This window comes from Lepidochelys kempii, chromosome 1 (genome assembly GCF_965140265.1).
Source record: "Lepidochelys kempii isolate rLepKem1 chromosome 1, rLepKem1.hap2, whole genome shotgun sequence".
Lineage (NCBI taxonomy): Eukaryota > Metazoa > Chordata > Testudines > Cheloniidae > Lepidochelys > Lepidochelys kempii.
The window spans coordinates 219,956,042-219,973,722 of record NC_133256.1 but is presented as its reverse complement, the minus strand read 5'-3'; the positions used below and the strand labels follow the sequence as shown (position 1 = coordinate 219,973,722).

General features: G+C 44.9%; 1 protein-coding gene across 1 annotated transcript in view; it reads right to left on the bottom strand.

The window, feature by feature from the left end:
- NTF3 (neurotrophin 3) overlaps positions 1 to 16,009 on the bottom strand; it is a 55,854-nt gene extending 39,845 nt beyond the window's left edge. The window contains exon 1 of the mRNA XM_073329523.1: positions 15,864 to 16,009. Within this exon, the coding sequence (XP_073185624.1) occupies positions 15,864 to 15,881 (18 nt within the window). The 5' untranslated portion in view covers positions 15,882 to 16,009. The remainder of the gene's footprint in view (positions 1 to 15,863) is intronic.
- Positions 16,010 to 17,681: the final 1,672 nt, after the last annotated feature.

The window sequence follows — 17,681 nt, the reverse complement described above, 5'->3', positions numbered from 1 at the left end:
AAAAGGAATTCAAATTGGTTTGGATATAAACATTATCATATGGATAGAAAATTGGCTGATGGACCATAAACAAAGAACAGTGATAAATTTCCAGACCAAAAAAACCTCTTGAAAACTTGGTGAAGTGAGAGTTCAGACTGAAAATATATGGCCCCTTAAAATAAAGTTAATAGATTGTAATTTAAAAAGCACAGAAACAAACCAAGGGTCTAAGCCAGCTTCTGTTAAAGTCAATAGACAGACTCCAGAGTTTCTTTCAAGTATCATCAATCCTAACCCTGCCAAGTATCACTATCCACCTTTTTACCTGTAAGTTGGAGACCCTCACCTATTTTTTATATGAAGCTTAAATCTTCCCTGTTAGGTAGACAGTCATACGACATGGCCTTTAGGCATCTGATGCTGTAACCTACCCTTCCAGCTAGTGCTATCTCCTTTTGGATGCCTAGACTTGCCCACAAAACTACACTCCATTTGCAATATTTTCTGTTTCCTTTGTTCATGTGACAGATGTTTTCCGTTCTTTTTTCATCTCCTTTCTTCTGCCTCCTGACAGTGGGCCAAGCTAGTCTACCCTCCCTTCCTCATTGCTGAGGGGATAGGAATCTCAAAGCCCCTACCTTTGGCTGCAGTAAAGGGCATGCGTTTCTTGCCCCTTGCTCCTCTGGAAGGCTAGTGTCATCCATGTAACCTACTGGTGTATGACAGGTTGTCTCTCTCTGCTGCTCCACAGACCTTATGAGTTGTTACAGCCCCAACCTACAGAGCCTTGGCTCTTTAACTAAAGCTGTAGAATCTCATACTTCTGGTCTGAAAGACCCTGGCTAAATCCCTGTTGTGTCAGCCAGAAGGGGAGTTGTGCTAGCACAGGGAGAGGGAAGGTAGGAACATGATGCCACCTCCCGTTAATAGATTCAGGAACCACTTAGGGATTGCTACAGCAACAAGGAAGTCAGCCATTTTAGCACATATGGATCCCCCTCTTCCAGTGGCAAGACCCAGAGGGAGGCCAGATTCCCCCAGGATGCCCTGTTGAGTTCTGGGGGGTTGCACAGGTGTTGAATGAGAACACTGTTTGATCCAGGGTCCACAGCTTTTACATTCTTGGTCTATGCCATAGTGAAGTGTCTCATTCTATACCAGAAACTGTAACACATAGCGAGAAATAGAAACTGAAGAGCAAATCAATCACATGTGCGTAACAGAAATATTAAAGAGAAGCCAACCCAGAGCCTTCTTTTAACTACAATTGGGCAAACAGATGTCACAAGAATTTTGAAGAGTGAAGAACCGCCACTTTTCCAAAGTTTCTCAACTCCCCCAACACCCAACCATCACCACCACTTCTGCCTGATTGATGTCCAACTGCTCTAAACAAATAAATACAATAAAATCTTCTCCATGAACATGGACCACACAAAAGAAAGTGTGTGGGGAAAGGAGCTTTTTCCAGAAAATTTGTGGCCTTCTTTACATTTGAAGTGTTATCAGTAATACCATGATAGTTTTACCAGTATATTCCCCCTCCCCTTTATTCTGATAAGAATACTTCCCCCCCCCCCCAATATAGCTTATACCACTCCCCAAGTAACATAAGAGAGCCTTTTCAGTTTATCTTATACCAGAGTAAGAGTGTCTGCATGGGGATCAGACTGGTATAACTACATTGATTTAAATTCAGACATGAGGTTATACTAAAAAAAGAACTTTCCCATTTAGACAAGGCCTGCGTGTATGGGTTGGTGGGGAGGGGAAAGATGTCAAAATAATACTTGAAAGAAATCTGTCACAATCTTAACTGTGGATTCATTATTCTGATTCTGTAGCAACTAAACTGAACAACTTTACGGTGTGGGTGGACTTCTCTGGAAGGGAATACTGGAGGGATCGGTGGTGTTAAAAACTTCATTAATAATCTGGAAAAGGAAGTGAACTGGATGTTTAATTCAGTTCACAGATGGTACTAGATTCATATGTTCCCATTCTCGCTGTGTGGTAGGTAATGTTCCTGCTTCTGAGATCAGGCACCAGCTGCAGGTGTCAGCTTTAAAATCCTACTTGCCCTATGTAGCTGAATGCTATTGAAGAATACAGAGGTCCTATATTTAAAATAAATAAAGAGGACGACTTTCTGTATAGGAGCGTACTTCAGACAGCTGTTTTGTGTGTAGGATGAGGGTTGTAATCTAACTTTTAAAATGTGCTTTTTCAATTTTAGGAAATTCCATTTTGATTAATAGTTAAGTATTTCAGGGGGCAAGAGGTTGGGGCATGGCATGCTCTCTTTCATCCCCATCCCAGAAGATGCTTAGTTGCTTAAGAATCTTTTCTTCCTCCCCATTGTTGGATGGTGTCACAGGGTAGTTTGTCCCCATGGAGTAGGCCATACCCAGCTCTCCTGTGTGAGAGCAGATGGGCCCAGCTGAGCCAATGAAAATGGGCAGGGCTACACCTTGGGCTATAAAGACCTGTCAGAGGACAGGTAGAGTGGAATTGGGGCAGGCTGTGCTTGGGGATGGGAACCACAGAGGAGTTGAGCTAACGCTGGTGATGGCTCCCTGGAACAAGCGAGAGGTAGTCCTGGGGCCTGTGTTCCAGAAAGGGAACAGAGCTGGCTGAATGAAAACTTGCTGCAACAAGGGAGCTTACTGGAACTGGGAAACTACAAGAAGCAGGACTACCGGAGACCCCCTGGAGGGGAGGCTGTGAAACCCTAGGACTAAGGGTGAGCTGAGGAACTGTTTTTGTTGGATATATGCTTATGCTTGGACAAATAACCCTGTTTAAAGGAGATTGAGCAAGGCAGTGAGTGCTTGTTAAACTTGGGAGAAGCCCTGCCATGTCACACATGCTGGAGAATACGGGCACTTGGATTGGTCTCTGATAAAAGGGGAGAATGAGATGGATCTCCGGTACCATTGAAGAGGGGGAAACAAACACAGGGTGCCACAGAGTGACCTTTGGCCACATGGTGTTGTTCAGATGGTAGCCACTGTATTATAGATGGCAATCAAAGTAGGAACACATTTGGTATAAATGAACCATGGGCAGGAGATTCATCCTGTTAAAAACAACAGCCAGAAGGTGCTGTTCCCTATGTTCCGTCATGATGGATAACTAAGGGGTTCTCTCCCCCTTCTTATTGTCCAATAAACCTTTGAAATGTATTATTTCCAAAGTAAACCCAGACAAAGTTCCTCTTCTCTGCTGGAGTGTAGACACCATGCTGTCTCTCTCTCATCTTTTGGTCTGTTTGCTTTTTCAATTCGCATAATCACTTTGTTTACCTTAGATGTAAATGTGCTTTCATTGTCTTTGGCCTCACCTTGCTCAATCTGCATTGGAGACACAGGCTAAACAACATTGCCTGGCTTGGGTAGACTTATGTATCCACTGCCTCCAAAACCTGTTGTGTGTGTGCTGGAAATATGTTCTTAACTCTTCATACACAACCTACATATACACCACACAATGATATTCATGACAAGAGTGTTGCCAATTTTTAATACACCTTACAAGAAACTGTTTGGCTAGATATTCTGACAACAGTGTTTTCCAGTGTGTCCTTTGCCAGCTGGCATCAAGGGGCAGTTAGGGTCACACTTTAATAATAAATAATAAAAAAGCTGGGACACAGTTACTGTGTTGTAACTGGGATCCCTATCACAGTCATAAATGTAGTATAGAAAGTACCAAAGAAAGCAAGCCTCTTGTAATGGAAACTGTAAGGTCTGAATGGTTTGTTTACTTTCCCTATGTAACCTAAGAAAGTTACTATGTAATATATAATTTTTAAAGCCTGCAATGCAATTGAATATTTGGAGTGGATTTTTTTTTTCCAAAAGCACTCACCATTAACATAACTCTGCTCCACTTGAAATCAATGGAAATTTTACCATTGACTTCAGTGGGAGCAAAGTTAAGACAATTCAGAACACATTTGACAATTCCACCCTTAGCATAGCATTTCTACATTACAGAATTTCCTTGTCTTATAACATTTTTTAAAGACATTAAAATATCTAAGGAATTTATTTTTGAAAAGGCTCTTTGAGCTTTGAAGGGATTTTTTGCCAGACTCATTCCTGAGGAAGACTAAAATGAAATGTGATAGTATCCATAGTTATTGGTCTTAATTTGGGAGGTAAAATGGCTGGTTTCATATTCTAGGATTTACCAAAGAAAATCCAGATGGTGACCCAGCGGATGAAAGTAACAGTCCATCACACAGATAGACACACTTGCAAAAGCAGTAAATGATTTAAAAAAAACAAAACAAAACACCACCCACCCTGATCAGAGTAAATTAGATAGGAATGTGCAGTATGATTTGGTGGCATATAATTGTACATAGGTCTTAGCAGAATTATCAGTTGAAATTTGGCAATTTCAGATTTGGATACACATTCATGAATTCAGAGTTAAAATGTATGTATGAAATGTATTAATCTAATTGCGTGACTTGTGTTAGTGTGTGCTTTAAAGACAAAGGGCTTGATTCTGCTATCACTGTGGTATGACTGAGGAGTAACTCCATTGTAGTCAGCAGGGTTACACCAGTCTAAGTGAGATCAGAATCAAACCTGCTGAAGTTAGGTATTGCCTAAATTTTTGGCAGTTGTATGTTCAGGTGATGAAAAAAAGATAGGGGGCTGGGGACAGTGGGGAGGAGGAGGGCTAAGAAGGAGCACCCCTGCCCTTTAGGCTTTGGTGCCTTCACCCCCTGAAATGCGGCTTTCAATTCTAGAAGCCTGCCAGCATTACCAAAAAGTAATAGCTAATCTGGACAGAATGCAGAGAGCAATAAAGAATAAAATAACTCAATCTACACAGCTGGCTTGTACAAATATTTGAATGGTTTAAGCTATGAATGGCCCTCGCATGGGGTGGAGAGAGGATACAAAAAACTTCCCCTTCCCTTACACACCCTGCTCAAGGACCAAGTACAGTTTCAGTCCCTCCACTTTGAGGAGCATAGGGACCTCCTGCCTCAATGGGGAAAGGAGGGGAGCAGGCTGTTGTATCCTAAGTGAAGTGCAGCGTATGCACTGCTTGTAAATGCAGCACACAGCAGTGAGGGATATTGCCTCCCTGAGCTCCTTGTGAAGCCATGAAGTTTCACACGGCCTTCTACTCAAGGGAGTGCCTTGAAAGCACAGTCTGACCTTGTCTAGTCTATTCTTGGGCCTGGTCTACATCTAAAAATTAGATTGACCTAGCTATGTTGCTCAGGACTGGGGGGTGTGGGATGGAGGGAACTCATGCCCTGTACAACATAGTTAAGTCAACCTAACCCCTGATGTAGACACAGCCAGGTCAACAGAAAAATTCTTCTGACAACCTTGCTACCGGGGAAGTAGATGAATTACACGGATTGAAAAACCCCTTTCATTGTTGTGGGTAGTGTCTACACTACAGCAGCACAGCTGCAGCACGGTAGTTGGGCCGCTGTGGTGTAGCCATACCCTTGGCAAGATCTACTAGATCTGACTACAGAACACACTCCAAGAGGATATTGGGCAAATCCAGAGCCTTGATCATCTTTAGGAGACACAGCAAAGCCTTCCTCTTGAAAAAGATCTTTCTGCTATAAGGGCGATACTCCTAATATTGATACCCCTTTCTACTCCAAAACCCTCTACCATCATCCCAGCCCCTTAAAAAGAGTAAATTAACATCTAAATAATCAGTCCCCAAAACCCTACCCAAGCACAGTGGTTTTTTGCCCCCAAAAGAGAGATGTGTGAAGTCTCCATGAAGTCTACTAAGGACTTTGCTATTGTTACTGATTTTTACAAGGAAAGTACTAATGCACCAGAGTGATAGGTAGCCATATATAACCCTAAGATAGTTAAGTGGATAAGAGTCTGTGGAATAATTTCAGTGGACTGATGGATGTCCAATTTCCCCTTCCTTGTTACTCGATCCTCTCCACTACCCTCCCGCCCTGGATCTCTGGGGCTGGGACAGGAGCTGCAGCCCCTGATGCGGAGCTTGTCTGCTCAGGAGATGCAGGTAGGAGGTGGCCCCATCTGAGCAGAGGCTGGCACAGGTTGATGACCTAATGCCTGCCTCTCCCTGACAGTAACTGGACTTTTGGTGTCCGGTCAGTACATCTGACCAGACAGTACAGGTCCCCTTTTGACCAGACTTTCAGGTAAAAAAAAACGAACACCTGGCAATCCTATTTGACACCCTGCATTATCAGAGGCAGACAAAACCCATTTCCCAAATGCACAATACACACATACCACATCACCTTTCTACTTCCTCCACACTCCACCACAATGGCTCAAAGTCCTTTGATCAGGCAAGGCAGAACTTCTTTGAAATGCTGCTGCAGATGACAAAGAATTCCGGGATATGTTTGGGAGCTAAAGACACCCACCAGGCATGACTGAAGAAAACCAGGAACTCTACTTTGTATAAATGGGGAATGTAACCCTTCATTTGTGGGAATGTAACAGATATACTGACAACGTGGGTGGAATTTTCAAAAGCAGTCAGCATTAGCCTAACTGCTCCCATTGATGACAATAGTAAAACTTCCACTGACTTCAGTGGAAGCAGAGTTAGGCCAATGCAGAGTGCTTTTGAAAATCCCATCCCATATTTGTTGGAGCCTAAGAACACCAGGTTCCCAAATTTGGTAGATGACTTCTTCTTAGTAGCATTCTCAGATTGGTGCTGAAGAGCTTTTATATAATGCTACTTTTTATTTTCTGTAAGTTTATGATAAAGTCACTGGAGTATCGCTATAGACATTATAAATCCTAGCAATTCTGATGCCCTCACACATCTAGCTACATCAAGAAGTTTTACTTTTCATATGCTCATCCAACAAAATGTTTTGCTTCTTAATTCCTTGAAAGTGAGTTCTTATCTATACCTATGGGAGAACTTTAAGTATTGACCAATAAATACAATTAATCAAAAGAAAAACCTGGAGTATCAAGTCACTCTTTTGAACTCTAGCTCTTGTAATAGAATAATATTGTACAAAGATTAATCAATTTCAGTGTTCTAGAGCCTAAAGATGAAAATTATTATTTTCCAGGAGTATCCTTCATTACTATTCTTTCAGATAGTCCTTTAAGTAGAGTGATCACCAAGGTTACAGTTGTTTTCTTATCGAATCTCTAGTAGAGTGGTTGAAGTGTCATTTGCCAGCATCTTTATTATAAACTGTTAAATTTACACAGGATATTCTCTCTTTTGAAATAGAATATATAAATTACTCCCAATTATTCCTTATATAGTTGTCAGTATAAGTTAGCCAGTTTCCCCATAAGTGTCACAGCAGCCATGGGTGTTCAGGAGAGACTTGAATGCATCTTGTAGGGTTTCTCGAATGTGCTCAGGAAGGGAATGTGATGCATAGGTGACAGCATGGAAAAGGCATAGGAATATTTGTGAGAGAAGCTGACAAATAGCAAGATGAGGCTTGCATGATTGGCAGAGTTATTCAGAGCTTTAAAAGTAATAAGAAGCTTGATCTTGATGCCGTGCAGAAATTCAAAGAGGAACAATGATTCTGTCAGAGCAACAAATGAAGACATTTTAGTGGCAGTGCTCATGTGAACTAGAGAGGCAAAGAGGGTGTCAGGAAGCCCAGAGAAGAGGAGGTGAAAGTAATAAAATACAACATTTTCCCAGTCACACACAGGCACCTGCCCCAAACATTTTCTGTTCAGATACATGCCTCCTATCTTCTCCAAAACATACCTGGATTGAAAACTGGATGAAGGGTAGGAAACCAATAGCAATTATAAACAGTGATTATCAAGGTGGGGAGGTGTCTGGTGGGGTACCACAGGGATCAGGGTTAGACCTGTTTTTTTAATAGTATCATTAAATGATGTGGAAGAAGTGGGACAAACAGCATGTAGTTCAATTTATAGACCATACTAAACGGAGATGTGTTGCAAACACCATGAGGGAAAGAATACAATGGGCTCTAGAAAGGTTAGAAAAATGGGCAGAAAGTAAAAGATTCAGAGTAGAAATATCAAAGCTAATACATCTGGGGAAAATTAATGTGAAGCACAAAGATTAAATGCAAGGGAGAAAGCTGGAAAGCAGTAATGCTGAAAGACCTAGGCATGACATGGGGCAATAAATTAGATATGTATTTCCAGTGTGATATGGGAGTAGTAAAAAAAAAAAATCAATCAAATGTGGTTTACAGCGACATGCAGATGCAACATTTCATGGAACAAAGAGTTGAAAGAAGTCCACCATCTCTGGCACAACTGAAATACTGCCTTCATTTTTGGACACCTCAGTGCCAGAAAGATGGGGATAAACTGGAGGGACTTCATAGAAGAGTAACAAGAATGATTAAAAGTTGGAAGGAATAACTTGTAAGAAAAAATTAAATATGTACTATATAACATAGCCAAACAATGACTAAGTGTGGACAGCTAAGGGAGACAACTGGGCACAAGTATTTGAAAATTGTAAACACCAATGAGGGAGAGGAGGTGTTTAGGGTTAAGGAAGATTTAACTAGGAGGACAAGCAAATATAAGCTGAATCAGGAAATTCCATAACTTGAGATTTAAATTGTGGAATTGACTCCAAAGGAGGTGATGGAAACAGTCATTTAAAACATGACTGTACGAAAGTGCTTGAGAATACAATGCTACATTGTGAATAGGAGATCCAGCAGATTAACTTAATAGGTCTCTTCTATAATCACACGTACAAGATCCTAACAAATATACCCTGCACAAACATATAGGTGTCTTGCATCTACCATGAGATTATGTGTACTTCTCTACATAAACACACATCCACCCCTCCATAACTGTACTCTTGGCAGGTTCAGTGCCACCATGTAGGGTGAGGTTTCTGTTGGTTCAAAGGTGTCACTGGGCACTGTTGCCTGCTTCTTGGTGCTCCAGTATTCTCCATGTAGCTCTCTTACATGCAGTATATTCCACAGGATGAAACAAATTAACCCTGCATGCATTTAGATTCTTCCAAAATGTGTCTGAAGCATTTCTTCTGCCCTTCTCCTTTGGATGCATCTTTCTTGGTTTGGCTGGCTATAAAGTATTATTTTATTTATTTTATTTTCATCAGGCCGGTTGGTGGCATAGCTTGTATGTCTCATTTTTACCTTTGTTACTGCAGCTTTGATGCCAACATTATCAAAAACTTCAGTGCTTCGTGGTCCTGAACATTTATCCTAAGGATAGTACTTTGGAAGCATTGATTTAATGTAGCCAATAGATTTGTGAGCCATTGTTATGAGGCCCATATATCATAGCTGCAAAAGCAGGAAGATAAAATCTGATCTTGGTTTGGAGCTGAATCCTCATGCATTCCAAATCCTGCATCTCAACAGATCAAAGGAACTGCTAGTCTTGTGAATTTGGTCATTCACCTCATGAGTGATGGTCAGTCTGTTGGAGAGGACTCGATTTTAGGGTTTGTCTATACATGGAGTTATTCCAGAATAGCTATTGTTTAAATGCACACCCTACGTTAATCCATATTTACTTTCAAGCGTAGACAAGCCCTTCAGGGTATACCTATGCTAGATGTTTTGCTTCTGTTGTAACCTGAATTAACTGATTGCCAATTAACTTGATCTAACTACCAGCTTTGGAAATGCTAATCTAGACATTCCACAAACATGTGTGGTTTACCCTAAGGCTCTGCCTAGGAACAAATATTTGTGGATTGTCCAAATTTATTAACTTGGCTAACATGAGTAACAAGTGCAAAATCTGTAGTTTAGACAAATCCACAGTAGAGGAACTTATTGTTCAAAGGGTGTGAATGACCAGCTGATGGCTGTGACATTTATTGCTATCTTGCTTAAGGTGATGGTTAGACCAAAGCACTTAGCTGATGCACAGAAACTGTTTACAGTGCTTTGAAGATTGCCTTGTTCTGGAAACACATGAGATGAACTGCCATCTCTTTCTATAACCCTGAGATGGAATTGATTGATTGATTGTATTTGAGCTCCAGATAACATCACCTTACTATATACAAGTATATACACCCACATCAACCCCCTACCATTTATACACACCTCCACTGTACACAAAACTCCCAATCCCTCACTATAGAGCAGACTGGGAAACCACAGGTGAGTGTGCTTGGGAAACTGAGTGTGGAGGGGGTGCGGCAAAGGAGTACAAGGACACCCCCCCCTTGAGGTATCATATGCCCCAGAAGAACACAATGGATAGGGAGAAGGCAGAACTCTGGCACCACCCCCACTACTGCAGTGGCCCACACAGCAGGCTAACTGCATCAGTGGAAGTAGGTTGTACTATTTGTGCCTGGGGAGAGATGACAAAAGTGGCACCATACATTCAATCTTTCCTGGGGCTTCTCATTGGGAAGTACAGCACCACACTAGAGGCAGTATTCACAAGGCCGTGTCTATCTCTCTCTCAGTCTAGCTTTATACATTCCTTCCAACACCCAACAAATTCTCGACACCCCAGCTACGCCATATATACATCCTACCACCCACTCTTCACACATTTCCCCTCCCCTCCCTTCCCCCCCACCTAATTCCACATCCTGCACTGACAGACCTACAACCATAGGTGGATAGACACCTCCCACACAAAACCCCCTCCTCTACACCACAGTCCTTGTTATCCACACACCTCTGCTGCCGCAAACTATTACTCCCCTTACCTCTCCTCTAACAGTCACAGAAAGGGAAACATATAACCCTTAGTCATCATGGACACAGACGTCCCCACAGAAAATAATATCCTCCACTCTTTGCAAATATAGATTTCAATAGCTTTGTTGTCAGGATTGTGTATGAAGTTTGCCAAAGCTAATACGTATCCCCATGCTCTTGCCCCTAAAGTCCCACACCTTCCTGTATGCCCCTGAAACTCCAGCACCAACTGCACCTCTGCAACCAATGTGTTTCCCTTCCGTTCTGGCAGGCTTATGGATTTGTTTGCTGCTGTTTTTTTTTAATATTATGGAATATAAAGCATGAGCTTTGGTATAAGTAAGAGTATTAATGTGGGATTGTTTGGACTAAGCTGTGGGCTCAGCACACTTGTAGTCATTCTTATTTCATCTGGCGATGAGTTCCATAGTCTTGGCACAGTTCCTATGGAGTGTCTGTCTCCTGTGGTCATGAGTCTCCCTCTGTTGGTCAAGTGCTTCATTGTTCCAGTGGGATGTAACGATCATGGGAGTTTGTGATCACACACAGAGGGAAATGGTCTATTAGGTAGCTAGAACCAATTCCATGCATGGATTTGAAAAATTCGGAAAAGGATCCTGAGTTGGACTCCGCGTTCAGTGGAGAATCAGTACAGATAGTATTGAATTAGGATGATGTTTTCTTGGCATGCTTTGTTGCTTACCAAGTGGGCTTGCTGAGCCCTGAAGTTGCTAGGGCTTTTGCAGAACATGGGGATTCCTGGTTATAATGGGCCAGATTCTCAGCTGGTGCAAGTCAGCAAAACTACATTGTCTTCAATGCTTGCTGAGGTCCTGGCCCACAGAACTGCAATATTCGAGCTGTGGTGTTGCGTTTGAGCCGATCACAGTAGCCACATCTTTGCCTGATCATACCAGACTCAATCTTCTGACCAGCTGCAGATGGAAGTGGGCAGCATTTTTCACTGTGGTTATCAGTGTATACAAGCATAGCACAGTGCCTAAGAGGACCCCAAGTCTGCAGATCAATTTAACAATCTGAGAACACATGCCTCAAATGGATAGGATTGTTATGGAGAAAAGACTTCCTCAGTGTTTCCCTCTTGCCTTCAGCATTGCCTCAGTCTTCAACTTCAGCCAGATGCTCTTCCTTCAGGTACACCGAGATGGTGCTCTTCACCTTTGCAATTCACCTTTCTCCCCCACATTTCTCTGCCCTCACACATACATACAGCCTCTCACACTCCTATTCAATTTAGCCACCTCTCCCTCCTCCCTTTACAAAAACACAACTTCTAACCCCATTCTAACACCTGTACTGCCTCTCAACCCCCTTGTTCCAACACAACCAGACCCCACGTTCAGACCTGTTGCAACCCCATCACACACGTCAGTCTCCCAATAGCCTCCCCAATACACATACAAACAGCATTGCTCACACACACCTTTATAACGTTTGCCCAGAAACAAGCCCCTCAATAATCACAGGCTCTTACACACAGCTCATCTACTGCATGTCCCCAAACTTACTACTGTCTCCCTACCCCAACACACAATTCCCTCTAAAGCTCTCTGCTGATAATCTAAACACCACCTCCCACACAACCCCCATGGACCCACACATCCCTAACCCAATTCACAAACAGTAACCACGTCTACCAATCCCCCCCCATCACTTGCGTCCACCTGCAACAAGAATTCATCTACCCTTCCCATACCCTCTCCACTACACCAAACTGACATCCAAAACTACTCACACTGTCATTCATGCATATGTAACCTCCCACACCCTTTTACACAACATCCTTCATACCTACATCCATACTGTCCTGCATTTAGACCAGACCCCCCCCAACACACTCATTCCTATTCCTCACCACACACACTCCATCCACCCCATAGCTCTCCTTACTTGCCTACTCCCACAAACCCCCCACGCTATCCATGCATCCTCACACATCCTGACCCTCTTCCCTCCCCACTACTTACTTATTCATCCTTGAGTAGCCGTTTCCTTCACTCATAAACACCCATAATGCCCTTCCCCACTCTCATGACATAACCTGTCACCATCCCCCCATACTTCCCAAAGACACAACCATATTCCTGAACCCCTCACACAGATATACCGGCTTCCTCATCACTAACTCCTTAACTATTTCCAACATCCCCTTTCCTCTTCCTCTGCATGTAATCTATGCCCCTACCAACACCCCTTGCCTTCCCATAATACCACACACTCTCCTCCCACTCCTGACTCCCCTCAGACATATACCCTTATTATCCCTCCACATAACCAGCCCTCCCACTCCCTCTGCTCCCCACACCTTACATAGTGTCAATACATAATTATAGCCCCTTTCTCTGCTAATGTACTGTTCCCTTTCCCTCACCCCCTCTTTCTCTCATCGCACCCACACCTTATACCTCCATCCCCCTTCAGACAATCACACTCTCCTTACCCAGCCCTGAATTCACACTGACCTCCCCCAACACATACAACTCTATTGCTGTCCCTTTCATCACACTTTGCCCCCATGTGCCTTACTTTCTCCCATATATGCTTCCTACCTCCCACAAACATGCATCTTTTTTTCCTCTTCTGCCTAAGCCCCTTCTGCACCCCACACCCATTACCTCACTCCTTACACCCCCACAACTTTATACACCCCTGCACTTTGTTCTCCCTCCTCTCACAATGTTTCTCACTTCCACACCCCATCTCGCTTCTAAAACTATGCCTTGTGTTTGTGCCGCTCACCTACCCTTCACATGAACCCCATGCATTTCCCTCCCATCTACACCCTCTTTTCATCCCTCATCCTTCCATCTACATCCACATTCCTCAAACCCCACCCCATCTTTACCCTCCCTTCACACTTCATCCCCATTAGCTCACCCACCCCCCCTTCCAATCCCCACTCGCACCTTTTACTTCAACCCTGCCTCCCAGCTACACATGAGAACTTTTCCTGGCTCCACCAGCCTCCTGACCTCCCTCACCCACAACCCCTGGCCACCTGCTCTGCACACTTCAGTCTCTTCCCTCCCCATACACCTTTGCAGTTCCCTTGATCTTCCCCCACACTCACCCACCATCCCCGCCCTGCATACCCTTTCCTCTCCAGCCCCCACTCCCTGAGGTGCTCTCTGCTTCCACAGGGCCCCTACCTTCCATACACAGACCCCCCCCCCCCAACAGAATCCTACAGGCCTCATTTTAGACCCCACACAGGCATTCCTTAGCTGCCTGTCCTCCCCAAACAAACAGCCTTGTGCCCTTCCCCCTCCACCCATTCATCCTATGCCTCCACTACAGAACCTCCCATCCCCCCCACCCCTACATCCCCCCCAACAACTTCACACCACCCCCAACCCTATCCCCAGTCCACACCCTTTCTCCTCTCTCCCTCCTACGTGTTTACTTCCCCTTGCGGTCCCCCAAACACACCCCTGATTTCCAACCACTCACCCAGCTGCGTTCCCCCTGGCACCCTTCACCTGTCATGTGTACCAAACACACACAGCCTTCCCTCTCCTCTGGCACAATCCTTTCACACCCCCACACCCCTGATCTTTCCCCTTTACACACACACACACACACCACTTAATCCCCCCAGCAAAAAACAAAAAAAAACACATCCCTAACCTCAACAGCCTACCACGCCACAGCACCCCCTCCCTAGCCCCACTGATACACCCCCGCTTCCCTACACACTCCTCCCATTCATACCTAGCCTCCCTCCCCCTCGCCCCCTTTCTCTCGCACACCCAGAGCTCCTGATACGGGCACGTGTGTATCCCAGACCAGCCTTCCTCCTCCAGGCAGCTGGACTCACTCCTCGCGCGCCGGCCTGTCGGCTGCTTTTGTCCATTGGGCCACAAGCGGGGGGCTGGGGTTGTTGTACGTCGGCTGTTGCTGACCCCTCTGGCAGGAGTTGCAGCCTGTCACTTTCTTATACACAAGAGCAGGCGTGGCTGAGCCTGGGAGGCCTGTCTTTTGTCAGGGCACTTGTCGGTGGGCACAGCGCGAGGGCAAACTTCCCAGGCCGGGTGCACGCTTCGCACCAGCCGAGCAGCAAAGGGGGGGGGCTTTCTCGGAGCGCTTCGAGGAAGGGAGCGGAGCCCACCTCGCACATCCCCGTCTCTGGAAAAGGAAGCCCTCTTCTCGTCTCTCAGTCACGGGTTTGCAATAGGGGAATCAGGCACGGCCCGCGTAGTAGCCTAATTCGACCCCAGCCATTCCTCCCTCGAGGTAGGGCGCATTTAGGGAGCCAGAGGGGAGGCAAATGCTTGCTTTAACGAAGGATTACGAACGGATTGGAGAACTATCTGAACCAGCCGAGGACACCCCCTCACTCACACACACACTATCCCTTGGCTAAGAGCTGTTGGGTCCCCACCCCAAAATACCCCCCCCCCCAGGTCAGTAACTGACTTTCTAAGCTTCGGTTCAGCTGTTTGGCTGAGAAGCCGCTTTCATTCCCCTTTCCGCGCGCGTGGGGCTGCCTGCTGCATTCCTAGAAGGCGCTTTCCAGAGCCTGGGACTCGCACAGTGTCGGAGCAGGGTCCCAGCCCTGCCAACTCCACGCGAATCCGTCGGTTCACCTAGACGCAGATAACCCTTTGATCTCCGGTCCCCTCCAGAGAAGGGAGCTGTTGGGTTTGAAGGGAACGTGGGGGTAGTTTTAAAAGGTCATGCATGGGCGCTCTGTGTCTGGCACAAGAAAAAGCGCCAGGGAAGTTAGTTACGAGGTCTAGAAACTGCGGGGGGGTCTGACGCTGCCGCTCAGGGCCTCTAACTTTCCCCCGGGGCAAGTGTGCTGAAGCTGATTCTTGCATTCCCTGCTCAGGCTTTGCAACGCTTTTGTTATAGCTGAAGGTGCTGGCTTCCCTCTTAAAATAAAGCCGCGAGTCGTCTTTGCTTTTGCCTCTTAAATCGGATTCCTTTAGCACCTTATATTATCCCCCCGCCCCCCCGGGCTGCTTCCCTGCAGCGGACCCTGAGCTGCAGGCGGTGGAGAACAGCGAGAGTGGAGTCTCCAGACTAAAGAAAGATCTGGGGGTGAACGCACCGAGACAGGCTCCAGAGGTTGGGACAGATCTTTCAAAGAGACGACCCCCCCCCTTTTCAGGTTTTTAAAGAACCCCTCTTCTCTCCCCCCGCCCCACGACCCTATTAGAAAATGTCATATTTCCCTTACCGTGGTAGGAGTAACCATGGCATCTGTGTGAATGTTTCCAGAGAAGTCGACATGAAGAGAGAGGTTGATGTAAATATGTTCATTCAAAGTCCCAAAGCTGGTTTGCTTGGGCTGGGCAGAGTTGCTCTATGGGAGAGGAGCCTTAAACTCTGAGTCCCGTGAACATAATCTGCTCGATTATAACAAACCAGCTCAGCCAGATGGCTCCGTGCTCTGCGGATTAACCCCTTTATTGCCACACTCTGCCTTCTCTACCTACCCTTTCCAGTAACGCTGCCTGGTTGGGAAAGCCGGCGAGTGAAGCCCCCCCCCCTTTTTTTATTTGCAAACGAACAAGCCCCCCATAAAGGTACCCCCCCGTGTGTGTGTTTTAAAGAAGCACCATTTAAAAGACCTGTTGATCATTTTATCCCCCTCCTACCAGGATCTCCTCCTATTCTTAAGAACAGTGTCCGCACCAGGGAACTCTTCACAGAATTCCTTTGTTAAATCATAAACATCTCTTTCTAAACACGATTCTCAGAAGACAAGTATTTTACAGCCCCAATGTCTATAATGGTCCACCCTCTCTCCAGCGCTCACACACCCTGGTCAAACTGTTTACATGTGTTGCTATTCTTACCCACGTTCAGGAGTCATTAAAGGGCACATAAAACAGGTGAATAAGAAAAGCAGAAGGAAGTACATTCTAATAAGCCTTTCTCTCCCCCCCCCTTTTTAAAAAAAAATTAACTCCGAATTTTAAACCTGCTGGGTTGGTTGGTCCGTTAGCATTTTTGTTAGCCAAGTGCCCCCCCGTCCTCCCCAATTTGGAAGCAATATTCGTTTGTAAGAAGAGAACCCAGGGGTGGATTCGTGGGCAGATATTACTCACGTTTTGATTTCTAGATTAGCCCATTAAGAAAAGGACTGGGGGTGCCAAAACCATGGAAAGTTCATCAGCCGTCAGCAGTGACTGGTTTCCAAACTTTTTTTTATTTGGAGTGATCGCTCACAGCGATCGTTGATAATTTTAGCTGCGTGCCTCTAATAGTCTCTCTCTAAATTTAAATGCTTATGTCATCTTTCTTTTCTGTTTGATTCAAGTATAATTTGAGCAAGTCATAACCACAATCAAGGGGGCACACAGAACCCGTTTGTATGGGGTGCGCGCTCTTCTGGGGAAGACATTTCCTTCAAGAATCTCAGTTCTGTGTGATGATGTGTTTTATATGATTTCATTATTTACCCCAACTAGTTTCCACCTTGTTTTGTATAGTGTGATTTCACCTCCCATGCCCTCAGAACATCTTTCTAGCTCCCTTTGAACCTTTAAATCTAGCTGGAGGTTTGTCACGTTTTAGGGATCTATTTTCAGCTGTCAATTGAAAAGTTGACTTTTAAAAAAATATGACTATCATCATCCGTAAAATACCACCATTGCGGACCTCTGTACTATACACAGTGTACCTGCCTTATATCATCATCACTGCCTGAGCTGATTGTCGCATCTGAATGCCCTGGCTCAGAAGGAAAAAGTGCAGTCTTCCACCAATGCTTCCTAAGAATATTCTGCTAAAACTTGCTGCTCTCACAATCCACAGGTAGCTTAAAGGCTGAGCAACTCTAACGTGTTTTCTTCTTCACACTCTCCCTGTCTGCAGAACTTCCATCAAGACTTTTTGTTACAAAGGCTCTAAAAAAAAAAAAAAAAGTGGAGTCAGATGTAAATTCTCTTCCCCCTCATACACACAGTGCAGTCAGACCTGGGTGCCTTTTAAATCTCCTGAATAGCCAGCAATACAAATATTTCCTGTGGCAGGCCAGTACTATGCTCCA